This window comes from Balaenoptera borealis, assembly GCF_965194805.1.
Source record: "Balaenoptera borealis genome assembly, chromosome: 8".
NCBI classification, from domain to species: Eukaryota; Metazoa; Chordata; class Mammalia; order Artiodactyla; family Balaenopteridae; genus Balaenoptera; species Balaenoptera borealis.
Window position 1 is genome coordinate 98,466,696 of NC_138865.1, and position 15,746 is coordinate 98,482,441.

Below are 15,746 nucleotides of genomic sequence, written 5' to 3' on the forward strand. Positions count from 1 at the left end.
TATTAGATATTTTCACTTGGGAAAGAAACTCCTGTTAGGATTCTAGCAATGGAGCTGGTGATACAACTTACCACTCTCAAATTTCTTCTCTCCAGATGAAATATACCATATTTTAAAGATACTCTTTCTCTTTGAGTTTGACGAGCAAGGAAGGGAATTACAGAAGGCCTTTGAAGATACTCTGCAGCTAATGGAAAGGTCAATTCCAGAAATTTGGACTCTCACCCCCCAGCAGAGTTCAGCTACACCTGTAAGTTTTCCTCAAAGACAGAATGTGCTTTTGTTTTTTTAATCACTTTGACAGGTTATTACTCTCACGCAATCTCTTAATAGTGAGAGCAAAAGATTTTCCTGTTCTTAAAACATACTATACAATAGTTAAATTGTCTGAGGCTTATATTTAAGCTGTCAGTAAGAAGATTTTATGTTTGACGGTATAGTTCATAGTACACCTTGGCCTAGGTTAAGTTTGCTTTTTATTTCTTCTTTCTGCATGCATGAAACTGCTGTCATGGAGAAGTTGGGAAAGTCAGATGGTTGCCCCTGACCTTCAGTGAGATTGGTCAGGGTAGGGGGCAAGCTAGGACCAGAATTGGCTTCTCACCTCTCTGTTCAGACTTATGGGTGGGATCTGAGTTCTTTAAAGGAAGCCCAGACAATTGCTTTTTCTCTTGTTTTACGGTAAATTTGACTTGTCACTTGTATGTTGTTGTAACAAGCTTGCTAATTATGTTAAAGCTGTTTGTGTCCCATCAAGAATTCTAATGTATTGTCATCTATTTATTGTGTATATGTGCTCAGTCTCTTACATCTCAGGTCTATTGTTCAAAGTTTCAATTTTGATTCAGAAAGGCTGGTTTATCAGTCAGAGTCCATTAAGGAAAAACAAAAACCACAGCTGTTATTTTATCAGAGAGAGTTTAATATATGGAACTGGTTAACCAAGTACTAGAGGACTGAGAAGGCAGAAAGGGAACACAGAGAAGGAACACTGAGACTGTAACTGTGGGCAGCCGCTTGTACCCCTAAGGCTGAAGGAACAAAAGGAAGAGTTTGGGATTCTTAGAATTTCGACGCTTGGCGGTGAGGCCCCTGCAGAGCTGGTTCTTGAACCTCGGAGAAGGGGGTGGCAGCCAGCTGGTGCTGGTATTGCCGAGGGGGCAGGATGAGGCTGGGTCTAAGTGTATAGAAATAAACAGAAACTGGAACGAACAGCTGCTGCGGGGTACAGAGCTACTGTTGAGTGAAAGCAAGGGAACAAATTCCCTCTCCTTCCTCCGTCCAGCCTTGCCCTGTCCCTCTGGTGTCTGCTATTGTTGGAGCATAACGGCTGTCAAAGGAGGGGTGTTTTCTCAGGGCCCCCAGTCCCAGCATCACGAGCAGTGTATAGGAAGGGTTGGTTTGGAGCTGAGAGAGAGGCTGGAAATCGGCTTATAAGCTTACTGGGTCTTGATTTCCTCACTTATAAATGGGGATAATACTCCCCTGTATACTTCACTGAAATGTTTAGAAGGTTAGATGAGAGGGTAGATATAAAAGCATTTTACAAGCCATAAAGAAAAAAGCAACTGAGAATTAGCCCCTCATAAATACTTGAATTTACTATAATAAGTATTTCCTAGAAGAAATGTGATCACCTTCAGAACTAATGGTTTCGAGGCTAACAATTTATAATGCTTCCCCATGCCCTCCCTTATCCTCGTCTATTCAGATCATGTTAACATCTAAGATACCAACTTACGAGTCTTCTAGGGGAACTGCCCAGGAAAATTGTGTTTTTGCTTTGGTTGGCAAAGCATGATAATGTCATATGTGCAGGATACCACGTGGTATAGTCACATGGCAGTGCTTTGAGCACGTGACATCACTGCTGAGAGTGCGCCAGGAGAGAACACGCAGACCTGAGTGAAGCGAGGCAGAGGGCCTGGAGTGTGCCTGCTGAGGCTCGAGCGGGCATGGAATTCCTGTGAAGTCTCTTGTTGACCTTGAACACATGTGCAAGTTTGCATTCTCCTCCATGATATGCACAGAATTGTTTTAATGTAAAAATTCTCACAAATCTTTGAGTACAGTCTGGTGCTCTGTGTAGTCTATAACCTCTTATTATATCCCCTCCCCCCAGGGTATGGCTCACTTATTTGGAAAGGACCAGGCATATATCACTGAGATTTTCTTTTTCTGTTTTCCCCCCATCATTACCTTGTCCTTCTGGTGGACAGGAGATGTAGAGGTCTGAACTGAGACTAGAGAAACTGGCAAATTAAAATCACATATGTGTTTGATACCATAATGAAAATGAAAGGCTGTTTATTGCTGGTAGAGATTTGCTATTTGCAGTCAGCAGAAGTATAAGATAATCTTTGCTGATTCAGTCTACTTTCTACTTAGGTTCTAGGTCCCAATTCTACTGCAAATAGTATCATGGCCTCTTATCAACAAGAGAAGACTTCAGTTCCTGTTCTTGGTTAGTATTTTTTTCTCTCTAAATTATTATAGTACCAAGCAGAAGGAGTATCCTTTTGTAAGTGTTGAGATGGTTAGTAGTATAAGGAGAGATTGGGGAATCACTACTATTTTCCCTCAGTTCTAAGATTCTATCTTTAGTAAAATTAGTTTAATGCCTTTAGTGTTGGGATCCTGGGTTGGTGGGTAAGAAATCCAATGTGACATTAAATGTATAATTAAAAAAAATTGTTCTGACATACACACTTGTCAATGCAATGGTATACACTAGTCCATACGGACACATCACAGTTGAAGTGTGACTCCTAAACGGTCTAATTTGCACATACATTTTAAGGATTAATCTGAATCATCCTTTTTGGCTATTGGCAGTTTTGCATTGTGTCTTGGGGACATTTTCATATTCCTTGCTTAAGAGCTGGACCATTTTAGTCATACTTAGGATTAACAGTATAATTTGAAAACAAATCCAAAGAAGATTAGCATTTCATCTGCATTTTCTGTTGAATTCCTAAAATGTTTTGTTTCTTTGTGGGGGCGGGGAAGAGGATTCTCATCAGTTAGGTTACATATTCCTCAAAGTTAAAAGCCCTAAAGGCTTTCTTTTGAAAGTTGGTTAAAAACCTTTTGACAGATCAATTTGGTGCCAGAGTATTTGCCCTTCATGTGGATCAGTTCAAGCATAGCAACTTCTTTTTAGCTTTGAAAAGGTGGCAGTTTTTACGGCTGCTATTTTGCATTTCTGGCATGTGAGAGGCAATGTTCCGCAATTTTTTCATTTAAATGCTCACTGTGGTAGCATTTTGATAACATTTGAAGTAGACTTTGTGGGAGCCTTGTCAAGTTTAACTTTCATGGCTTATATTGCTACCAGGAATAAATTAACTCCCTTCCATTCCAGCTAAGCTCATATATGCAGACAGTTAACTGCTGTATCCCTAGATCCCCTTCTTCCTGGAGGCTGGCAAGCTGCCTTTGGTATCAGTCCCAAAACGTACAGTTATTTCTGAGATGCTACAATTCATCTCAGACCAGAGACTGTTTGGTAATTGTTTAGTTTGTAATGTGTCTAATCCAGTTGTGATTTCTGTCCCCTCTTTTCCTCACTGCTGGCTTGATGCTGACCTTCAGGTCAAGTTCAGTCACACCTTTCTCTAGGGTGGTCTAGTTGGCTTTATTAAAGGGCACTTCCATTTCCCAGCTGAGCCTTAAAGACTTTAAAATTTTGAGGCTCCTCATTATCAGAGTATGTATTATCCGTGTCCCTGTGTAGGAACACTAGTGTAGATTGTTTAGGAAGGGAGAAGTTCTCATAATCCAAAAAGAGGCGAATGAGCTACTCACAAAATTAGTTCCTCTCAAATATTCCTCACCTGCCCCTTCCCAGCTAACAGTAGTAGTAGGGGATCAGTGACTTGATGGGGCATTTTCTGATTGTTCCATGTTAAGATGCAACGTAGTACCATGCAGGCTGATTGCAAGTCTGCAAAAATGTAATCCATTTCATAAAATGGATTAACATTTTACCACAGTAGTGCTTAAATCACAGCCAAACTGGACTTGTTACAGTTGATAACAAAATTGCTTCAAATGAGTATGATTTGACTATCAAAGGATTAAGAGAAGTCCTTGGAAAAACTGATAAAGCCCTCAAATTATTTTTGTGAAATGACTCTCTCTGTGCTGTGAAATTCAAACATGGAAATGTGAAAGATGCCATGTCCTGCTGTCATACAGTTTGTCAGAATAATTTCTTTCCTGCCAATAAGTCAATACTTGGTATTTATTTTTAGTTAAGTCTAAGAATCAAATATAATTGTAGTTGTGCCTAATTTTTTAAAATAAGATACACTATTTTCAGAACTTGTTTCTTTTTTAAAAAAAGATGGAGTCTCTTTCAAAGTTTACCCAGTATTTAACAAAATTATGGAGCTTGTTGACAATGAATTTAAGTAGGCTTTTCCAATATTATAAATAAGCAAAACCTCTTGTGGTCTTTTTGTCTACATAGATTTTGTTTGGGGGTGTAGAGAGTAGTAATTGTATATGAAATTATAAAACTTATGATTAGTAGAGAAAATCTGGATTGTACAATATGGCAAAGAAAATTAAGATTTAATAATTTCTAGTCATACATGTGTACCATGCATGTATATATGTATAATGAAAACCAAAACCATGTTTTTAAAACATTTTATCTTGAGCATTTTTCACACATTTCAAAATACTCATGTAAATAATTTTTCATGACTGTATGGGTCATAGATACAGATGTACCATGAATAATACTGAGAAAGACCATCTTTATATATGCATGTTTTCTCATGTCTCTACTTCCTGTATATGATTCCTACTTAGATAAGAGACTCCATAAATCTAACTGAAAGAGGGCCTGAGAGTTTTATCTAACGGTGACAAATTTCCCCCAACCATCACCCGCCTCCTCCATTTATTTATTTTTTTAAAATATGGACATTTATATTGATCAGTGTGTTTGCAGAAATCTTTATCATAAAGCATTTTCCGTCCATTAACTTTACTTACTGAATACATGCCACTACTTTTTTTTACTCTTACAATTGATGTAAATTTTACATACAGTAAAATTTACAGATCTTAGGTGTATAGTTTGATGAAACATTAACTCTGGTTCTGATGGTCGTCTTGTAGGTGCAAAGCCCAGTTGCCTAATTTTAGCTTAGAGTTACTTGCCTCAGCTCCCGCCAAGAAAAAATAGTGTGCCTATCACAATTTCCCTCTGCTTTCTTTCAGATGCTGAGCTTTTTATACCACCAAAGATCAACAGAAGAACCCAGTGGAAACTGAACCTTCTAGAGTGACTCTGACCCCAGTTAGGAGGGCTCTGGCAGAGAAGACTTTTCCTTCCACTCCTCACTCCTCGAGGCCTGGCTGCTGGGAACTGGGGAGAGTAAGACCATCTACCTTAGCATTACAGAGAGCTGCTCTGTACAGCAGACCTCAGCAGACACCAATTCTATTTTATTTTGCATATAATCTTAATCGTTAGCAAGATTTTAAGCTTTAACCCATATAGCATCATTTTGTAAAAATTACTGTTCTTCTATTTAGTGCTGATTTAGAGCATATTTCTGGTATTTATGGTAATCAGGACATTGGGTTTCATTCCCAGCTTCAGGTCTGAATCATATTGGGACCTTAGACAAATCACAGAATTGATTTGTGCCTCAGTTAACTGGGAATGTTTCGTGGCTGCTACCTCAAAAGTGTGAAGAAAAGTTAAATAATGTTTTCGAATTGTTTTATGTTCCTTGAGGAAAGCCTTATGTATAAACAACTAATGGCTATTAGTGCTCCCAATAGGTCGAATTTAATCATTTAAATGACTTCACCCTGAACTAAAGCAGAATGAAAAGCGAAATCTATCCTTTGATATTCTAAGCTTTCCTATGCTGACAGCGGTTATTTTGCAATATGTTGCCGGGTCATGTGCTTCCAGTTATAACTGGGTTGAGCCTCCTATCACTACAGTGTCCATACGGACTGTTTTTATGGCCTGTGAACGTTCTGCTACAGTTAGCAGTGTTAGAGCTGGAACAGATTAGAATTCCTGAAACAGTATTGCGTACATTTGGGATGGTGAGCTGTGTGCATCATAGGCATGAGCGGTAGTAAGTTACTCCTTTTTCTCCAAATGTTGCCTCTTTTAACATAATGTTTTTGTCAGTATCTAGGTCATTTCATTTATTTTTCTTCATGGTGCTTAACTGACCTCTGTCTTTTAGTTATTTTCTTTGGAAGAAATGAGAATGTTATCTCTTTTTGGTGAGTCTAGAAAAAAGCTCAGTTCATTTTGACAGTAGTTTGTGGCTGACTCTTGCGTAAGGTTAACAATTTCTTTCATGCTTTTAATACCAGAACCAGACCTTTATTACTCTACGTAAACTAACAGGAAGTCAGAGTATAGGTATACCCAGAATTGTGTAACTAAAGAAGGCTTTTCCTAGTATAGCAAAATGTAAACCTTAGAATCTAGGTGTGTTTACTGTATAATTCAACTTTTCTGTGTGTCTGAAAATTTTCACAAAATAATAGAAAAAGTAGAAGAAGAATATCTATAATTAAGTGCCCAACGTTGAAAGGCTACAAGTGCTTTGTGACTACTCTTTGGTGTGGATTAATGAACATGGTACCTTACATGTCATTTTAATATATTATAGTGCTCTTGCTATGGATAATAGTAAAGGGACCCATGCTGATGGGTGGGAAATAGAAGTAAATGTGTCTGTTGATATTGGTGTGACTTTGCATGGATGTTCACTTTCCTTGAAATAATGTATTGAAGCAGCAAAAAAGAATTTGTGTGAATACAAATTACTATCAATTACTCTCTCTCTCTCTGAGCAAGATGGAATTTTATTCATTTGGAGTAGAAGCAGGTGAGTGCAGACCTTCCAAACTGAAGGCCAAGTCAAGGGTGAATTCATGGGGAAAAATGCTGTGTATGGGCAAAGGAGAAACTCCTGGGAGTTGTGAATGCTTAATTTGGGGGAAAGATTCTGCCAAGTTCTAGAGAAGAGTATATAATTCTTCCCCACATTTGGCCTCTTCCCAAAGCAAATTCATGCAAGAAGCTAAAAGCCTCAGTTATTTAGTTTGTTCCATGGAATCAGCTTTGTTCAGATGCTCCAGACATCAAGAGGAAACTTGCAGAGGACTTTCTCCAATAAATAAAAGCACATTTTAAATTTAGACTTTTTTTAAAAACAGAGGCTGGAGCTAATGTTTTTATTATGTCTTTATGAGTATAGCTTGGTGTAATTTCTTAGCATTGCCGTGTATTTTAAAATAAATTTATTTTCCATATGTATCTACATATATACACACATGCACACATCTGAGGGATTCTTCATAGTCATAATTGAAGAGGATTTATTAAAAATAAATAAAACTTTAAGGCGTTTTGAGTTTATTTTTGTGCATGGTGTAAAGGTATGTTCTCACTTCATTGATTTACATGCAGCTGTTCAACTTTCCCAGTACCACTTGCTTAAGAGACAGTCTTTTTCCCATTTTATATTCTTGCCTCCTTTAAGGTTTAATTGACCATAGGTGTGTGGGTTTATTTCTGAGCTCTCTATTTTGTTCCATTGAGCCATGTATCTGTTTTTGTGCCTGTATCACACTGTTTTGATTACTGTAGCTTGGTAGTTTTGTCTGAAGTCTGGGAGGTTTATGCCTCCTGCTTTGTTCTTTTCCTCAGGATTACTTTGGCAATCCTGGGTCTTTTATGGTTCCATGTAAATTTTAGGATTATTTGTTCTAGTTATGTGAAAAATGTCATAGGTAAGTTGATAGGGATTGTGTTAAATATGTAGATTGCTTTCAGTAGTATGGCCATTTTAATATTATTATTCCAGTTCAAGAGCATGGGATATCTTTCCATTTCTTTGAATCATCTTTAATTTCCTTTATTAATGTTTTATACTTCTCAGCATATAAGCCTTTCATCTCCTTGGTCAGGTTTACTTCTAAGTATTTTTATTTTGGGGCTGCGATTTTAAAAGGTATTTTTTTTTACATTCCCTTTCTGATATTTCATTGTTAGTGTAAAGAAATGCAACCAATTTCTGTATGTTAATCTTGTATCCTGGTACTTTACTGAATTCGTTTATCATCAGTTCTAGTAGTTTTCGTGTGGAGTGTTTAGGATTTTCTATATACAGGATCATGTCATCTGCATATAATGAAAATTTTACCTCTTCCCTCCCAATTTGGATACCTTTTATTTCTTTTTCTTGTCTGACTGCTGTGGTTAGGACTTCCAGTTCTACATTCAATAGAAGTGGTGAAAGTGAGCATCCTTGTCTTGTTCCAGATTTTAGCAGGAGGGCTTTCAGCTTTTCACCATTGAGTGAGTATTATATTGGCTGTGGGTTTGTCATAAATAGGTTTTATTATGTTGAGATATGTTGCCTCTATACCCACTTTGGAAAGAGTTTTTATCATGAATGGACACTGAATTTTGTCAAAAGCTTTTTCTGCATCTGTTGAGATGATCATGTGGTTTTTGTCTTGTCTTTTGTTGACGTGGTGTATCACATTGATTGATTTGCATATGTTGAACTATCCTTGTGAAGTTGGGATGAATCCCACTTGGTCTTGGTGTATGATTTTTTTTTAAAATTTATTTATTTATTCATGGCTGTGTTGGGTCTTCGTTGGTGCTCATGGGCTTTCTCTAGTTGCGGACAGTGGGGGCTACTCCTCATTGCAGTGTGTGGGCTTCTCACTGCAGTGGCTTCTCTTGTTGTGGAGCACGGGCTCTAGGCGCGCAGGCTTCAGTAGTTGTGGCATGTGGGCTCAGTAGTTGTGGCGCACGGGCTTAGTTGCTCCACAGCATATGGGATCTTCCTGGACCAGGGATTGAACCCGTGTCCCCTGCATTAGCAGGTGGATTCTTAACCACTGCACCACCAGGGAAGTCCCATGTATGATCTTTTATATGTGTTGTTGGATTCAATTTGCTTTTATTTTGTTGAGAATTTCTGCATTTGTATTCATCAAAGATATTGGCTTGTGATTTTCTTTTTAGGTGATACCTTTGTCCAGTTTTGGTATCAGGGTGACGGTGGCTTCACAGAATGTCTTTGGTAGTGTTCCCTCCTCTTCAGTGTTTTCAAAGAGTTTGAGAAGGATTGTTATAAGTTCTTCTTTGTATGTTTGGTACAATTCACCTGTGAAGCCATCCAGTCCTGGACTTTATAGGGAGTTTTTAAAATTACAGATTCTATATCACTTCTAGTGATCAGTTTTTTGAAATTGTCTATTTCTTCTTGATTCAATTTTGGTCGGCTCTTTGTTTCTAGAAACTTGTCTATTATGTCTAGGTTTTCACATCTGTTGGCATATAATTCTTTATAGTATTCCCTTATAGTTTTTTGTATTTCTGTGTTACTGGTTGATATTTCTCCTTTTTCATTTCTTATTTTCTTTATTTAGGTTCTCTTGTCTTTTTGTGCCTGGAGAGTTTTGTCAATTTTGTCTACCCTTTCAAAGAACCAGCTCTTGCTTTTATTGGTTGATTTCTTTTTTTTTTTTAATCTCTATTATTTTATTTACTTCCTCTCTGATCTTTATTCTTTCTTCTGCTGACTTTGTTTTGTTTGTAATTCTTTTAAGAAGTGGTTGGTTAGGTTGAGATTTTTCTTGTTTTGTAAGGAAGGCCTGTATTGTGATAAACTTCCCCCTAGAACTGGTTTTGCTGCATCCCATAGATTTTGTATGGTTGTATTTTCACTGTCGTCTGTCATTTGTCACAAGGTAATTTTTCATTTCCTCATTGACCCATTGTTTTTTTAGTAGCATGGTGTTTAGTCTCCATGTAATTGTTTTTCCCATTTCTTTTTCTGTGGTTGATTTCAAGTTTCATGGCATTGTGGTCTGAAAAGATGCTAGAAATCATTCCTACACTCTTAAATTTGTTGAGGTTTGTTTTGTGCCCTGGTATGTGGTCAGTCCTAGAGAATGTTCCATGTGCACTTGGAAAGAATGTGAATTCTGGTTTTTTGGATGTAATGTCCTGGAAATATCAATTAACTCTAACTGTTCTATTGTATCATTATATGTTCTATTGTATCTCTAGAAGAGATCATAGGCAAAACAAACAAACATTCTCTGATATAAACCGTACCAATGTTTTCTTAGGTCAGTCTTCCAAGGCAATGGAAATAAAAATAAATGGGACCTTGTCAAACTTACAAGCTTTTGCACAGCAAAGGAAACCATAAACAAACAAAACGAAAAGACAGCCTACAGAATGGCAGAAAATATTTCTAAACGATGCTATGGACAAGGGCATAAATTCCAAAATATACAAACAAACAGTTCATACAACTCAACAACAAACAAACAACCAACCAACCAACCAAATCAAAAAATGGGCATAAGACCAAAATACACATTTCTCCAAATAACACATACAGATGGCCAAGAGGTACATGGAAAGATGCTCAACAGCGCCAATTATTAGAGAAATACAAATAAAAACTACAATGGGGTACCACCTCACACAGGTCAGGATGGCCATCATTAAAACTCTATAAACTCTATAACAACAAATGTTGGAGAGGATATGGAGGAAAGGGCACCCTCCTACACTGCTGGTGGGAATGTAAGTTGGTGCCACTGCTATGGAAAACAGTATGGAGGTTCCTCAGAAAACTAAAAATAGAATTACCATATAAGCCAGCAATCCCACTCCTGGGCATATATCCAGACAAAACTGTAATCCAAAAAGATACATGTACCCCTATGTTCAAAGCAGCACTATTCACAATAGCCAGGATATGGAAACAGTCTTAGTGTCCATCAACTGATGAATGGATAAAGAAGATGTGGTACATATATACAGTGGAATGCTACTCAGCCATATAAAAGAACAATGGTATTTGCAGCAACAAGAGATTAGCATACTAAGAAAGTCAGAAAGAGAAAGACAAATACCACATGATGTCACTTATATGTGGAGTCTAAAATATGACACAAATGAACCTATGTACGAAACAAACAGACTCACTCATAGAGAACAGACGTATTTCCAAGGGGGAAGAGGGTGGGGAAGGGATCAAGTGGGAGGTTGGGGTGAGCAGATGTAAGCTATCATATATGGAATGGATAAACAACAAGGTCCTACTGTACAGCCCAGAGAAGTATATATTCAGTATCCTATGATAAACCATAATGGAAAATAATATATAAAAATGAATGTATATATATATATATATATGTACAGCCGAATCACTTTGCTGTATAGCAGAAATTAACACGACATTGTAAATAAACTATTATCCTTCAATTAAAAAAAAGAAAAAACGTCAATACAATTCACCCTATCACTGGTCTAAAAACAAAACAGAAAACATCTTAGTTTAAGAGGCAGTCAGCAAAATTCAATATCCGTTCATGATAAAAACTCTCAGAACCAGAAATAAAAGGGAATTTCCTCAACACAAGTGAGCTAGGATTGGCAAATTTTTTCTGTAAAAGGCTAGAGAGTTAATATTTTAGGCTTTCTGGGACTTTCTTCCAGACTGTCTCTGTCACAACTCTTCAACTCTGTGGTTTTAAGTGCAAAAGCAACCACAGACAATGGGTAAACAAATGGTGGGGCTATGTTCCAATAAAACTATTTACAAAACAGGTGGCCAACGAGATTTGGCCCACAGGCTATAGTTTGCCAACTCCAACAACAGCCCTCCCAGTTTCTCACACCTATTAAACTCCCAAAAAAGCTAGCAAACATCACACTTAGGGTGAAAGACTGAATTTCTCCAGCTGATATCACTCACTGTACACAAGGTCAAGAGTTCAAAACTCTATAGGGGTCCATACTTAGGGAGATTCCTACACTTTTGTGAGTTTTTACCTCCAGGAGCCCTACCAGAACTTCTCATGGTGACTACGTACTTCTAGCAGGGGCAAGGGAAAAGCAGACATTTGAAAATACTGATCTTCTTAACAAGACCTGCATGCAAATGATTTTGGCAGAGCCTAATCGAAGTGGGTTTTACCAGGGCCTAACCAATGTGGAGGCACGGAAATACCCAACTTCCAGCCCCCTCTAACCTTCCTGTCCTACCTAAGGAGTGAAAACAAACTGAGAAGCACTGGTGAAGTTCACAGTTGAGGTACATGATCACTTAAAGACTGCCAGCTAATCACATGACTACAGAACACTTCTCCTACCCAACCCCCAGCCTCATCACCATATCATTAAAGACCTATTTATCAAATTTGCTTTTCCCAGTATATCACACACATTAGGCTTTTGACAGAAAATTACAAGGCATACAAAAGGGATTAAAAAACAGTTTGAAGAGTCAGAGCAAGCATCAGAACACGACTCTGATATGGCAGGGATGTTGAGATTGTGAGGCTGGGAACTTAAAATCAGTACAATAAATATGATAACACCTCTAATGGAAAAAGCAGACAACGTGCAAGAACAGATGGGTCATGTAAGCAGAGAGTTGGAAATTCTAAGAAAGAATCAAAAAGAAATGTTAGAAATCAAAAGCAGGCATCTTATCCATTTAATTAACCATCTTAGGTAGGATATATCTTCATGTTTTCAGCTCAATCACCCAACATACTTTCTTTCCAGGATCTAATGATATCACATTTTAGTTACCTTCTTTCACTCACTCTTATTACATAACAGACAATGAAGTATTTTAAAAGCACAATTTTGTTATGCAGATGTGCCCACTAGTGACAACTGTAACAAATACTTTCTCATCAAAGGCCAAAACCCTAGAAGGCAGGAATCCCTGGTATTAATTGTGTACCTGTGTCCTGTTAAGTCTGTGACAGTGCATAGGCTTTATTATTTTCATAATAAATCCTAGAATTCTATCAAAAGCTGGTATAGGTACTTATCTTTATAATCTGGTGGAAAATTGGAACCCATCAAGCTGCCTGAGGTAAAAGAGACATTTCCAACCGAAAGAACGGGAATGAAAGCCAAAAAAGGGTGTAACGCTCCATCACTTTGGTTGAGAATGGTCTTTTCTCATCGTTTCTACTTTGGCAAGTTAATATAAAAGGTATAACTTCCTTCAGATTTAATTTATACTTTCTACCAAGGTCAAGCCACTAGTGCATATTATAATAGAGTTCTTTGGTATTCTACCTCACAGCAAGTGTAATTACTTAGAGATATACTGAATTTAGATTTCCAAGTCAAGTCAGCAAGATGGGAGACCCTCAGGGGAAATACTATCTCTGGATTTCCTAAATACCCACAGTTCCTTTAAGTTTCATGATCACTAAGGTACGAGTGGGAAGCCCTTGCTTGTTGATTGGGGGTGGGGAGGGGGTGTGGACGGGAGGCACTGAGTTTACCTGGGCGTACTGTTCCAAAACTGTGGCTGCGTCGCCGTGCTTCCTCTGCTCAGCTAGCTTTCCTGCAAAGACAATAAGCATCTGAGCACAGTCGGCTTACTAAGAACGGTATTCCCAAAACTCAAGTTGACACGGTTTCTGGTGGTACTATTTAAATCAAAATGGTCTCCTACAAATTGGAGATTGAGCTCTACAGAGCATACATTCAAAGTGAACTGCTTTAAAATAGCATTTTCCAGAGTGTTCCCCAAGACTGTTCAAAGGATCATAAAAGGCAGGACACCAAGACACCATTCTCAGGTCAATTACGTTTGTGAAGCACTGGGTAAGAGATAAGCGTTCTTTTGCTGAAATGCTTCATTAATATGTCTTTATTGTGTATCAAACTATATACTTTGTGAATTTCTATGAGAGAGACAGGCAGGAATACCATGGGGTCCTATCTTAAATGGCAGTTACAATCAAAATTTAGCATGGGATGTGAAAATCACATATAGTCAAAATCAGTCATGAAAAATGTGCGTTTGTAAACGCACACATATGGGAAACTGACCTAGCATCTCTCACTAATCCATTTTTTCCTCTAATAGGAAGAGGCTGCTGTTTCTTTGGTTGAGCACTAGGTGGGGGTAGTTGGCTTATGTCAGGGGTCTTGCAGTATCTTCAGATCTGAGACTCATTCTCAGCCCAGTTGAGATAATTACACTATGAGAGGCACACAGAACCCAGAGTTAACTAAGGGGTGGCAGAGTCACGTCTCCCATTTCATGCTAACTCCAGGGCATATTATCACTGACAAAACCAGGAAGAGTCACCTCCACTGTTTAAATAGCTATCTTTTCTTTCTTTTGGTGACTTGTGTAAACTGCCTAAGTTAAATGTACACATGAAGTGACTCCACCTTGTAACATTTCTCAAAAATCTTTGACCACTGTCTTCTCCAACTTTTTTTGCTAAGCATCTGGGAGAACTAGGTGCACCCCATTATAAGGCATGACAAACAGCAAGCTAAAAGTTGAAAAGAATGTAAGAGAAGAAAACAGACACCAAAAACAGAACTAGAAACTTTAAACTACAAATAACAAGTTTCTAGAGCAGAAGTATCAACAGAGCCAGAATGAAGAGTTAATAAGACTCAAATAAGGACTTCTTGATACTTGTAAAAAGAGTTCAGCTTGGAAATTGAAAGGGCTTATAGAAGAGTCCACAGATCTAATAACCAGAAAATGCCAAAAAAAGAAAAGTGATAATCTCACACATTTTTATAATCCCAAAGGAAAAAAAACAATGTGAAATTACTAAAGAGAATATGTACGTACATTTAACAGGATATAGTTTGGTTTTTTTTCAGGACTGCTCTTTATGGGGAGATCATAACAATATTTACAAGACTCTTGAAAAGGTAGGGGGAAAATATACCAGCCACTCACTCACTTCAAGCACGGCTGAGAGGGCCAGAGCCCCACCTGTCTCTTCTCCCAGGCACTCTGGGAATGCCACTCCACTCTGAGAAATCAGACTGTGGAATAACCTCACCTCCGGTTCAGGCAATCCTTAGATCCTGATACAGCTAAATTGCCTTTGCTTTCACACTGCTTATACATTTGGCTTCATTTCTGAACATTGCTATTATGGTTTCCAATGGTCTATTGTCTATATTTGAACGGTCCCACCCCAAAATTCATCTTTACATTCTCGCAGGGCACATTGCTACCCAGCTACACTGTACTAGGTGTACCTGTCAAATGTGAGTTTGGTGAATGAGGTAGAGAAAAGTGTTAGCTAGGTCATTTCCAACTTTGAGTGTTCTCTCACGATTCCAGCTTTTCCCCTTCCCGAGGACTGGAATACAGATGTGGAGAAAATCCACCTTCAACTCTCTGCCTAAGAGATGGCAGATCTGCACCATGGGAGGACTTGTCAGTGCCATGAGAGAGACAAGTAAACTGTTTTCTTTATTGTGCCATTGTATCTGGGGAACTCTCGTAGCAGTTCAGCTTTTACTCTACCTAATAAGCCATTCCAAACTAACCTTCACCGGTGCACATGACAGTGCACCAAGGTGTGCTGCCGCCTGACACGTGTCTGCAAAACTGCCAAACAAAACCACAGAGACAAAAAGCCATTAGAGAAGTTATCTAATTGCGTGTTTGCCTGCCAGAGTTCTGCCCAGGCCAGCCAGCTGGTCTTTGGTCAAGTGAAACTCGGCTGCCACACAGAGAGCTTGCTGCCAACTGCCACAAGCCCGAAAGGCACTGAGAGCTTTCTCGTGGGCACCACAGCGGGCAAACACGAGCCCTGCTGGCTCACAGAGGTGCTCCTGCAGCAGGTGTTCCCCGTAAGCAATGCTGATGTCCTGGGACAGAAAGAGACAAAGGGCTGGTGAGGAGAGGTGATAA

General features: G+C 38.5%; 1 protein-coding gene and 1 long non-coding RNA gene across 5 annotated transcripts in view; one reads left to right on the forward strand and one right to left on the reverse strand.

The window, feature by feature from the left end:
* ELP1 (elongator acetyltransferase complex subunit 1) overlaps positions 1-7,399 on the forward strand; it is a 66,639-nt gene extending 59,240 nt beyond the window's left edge. Inside the window, exons 35-37 of the mRNA XM_082403763.1 lie at positions 96-250; positions 2,389-2,464; positions 5,236-7,399. Of these exons, the coding sequence (XP_082259889.1) occupies positions 96-250; positions 2,389-2,464; positions 5,236-5,303 (299 nt within the window). The 3' untranslated portion in view covers positions 5,304-7,399. The remainder of the gene's footprint in view (positions 1-95; positions 251-2,388; positions 2,465-5,235) is intronic.
* LOC309634290 overlaps positions 1-15,746 on the reverse strand; it is a 66,842-nt gene that overhangs the window by 42,938 nt on the left and 8,158 nt on the right. For all 4 annotated transcript variants that reach the window (XR_014247924.1, XR_014247925.1, XR_014247926.1 and 1 more), the window contains exons 3-4: positions 15,502-15,703; positions 13,348-13,409 (exon numbers count right to left, since the gene is read on the reverse strand). This is a non-coding gene — a long non-coding RNA (uncharacterized lncRNA). The remainder of the gene's footprint in view (positions 1-13,347; positions 13,410-15,501; positions 15,704-15,746) is intronic.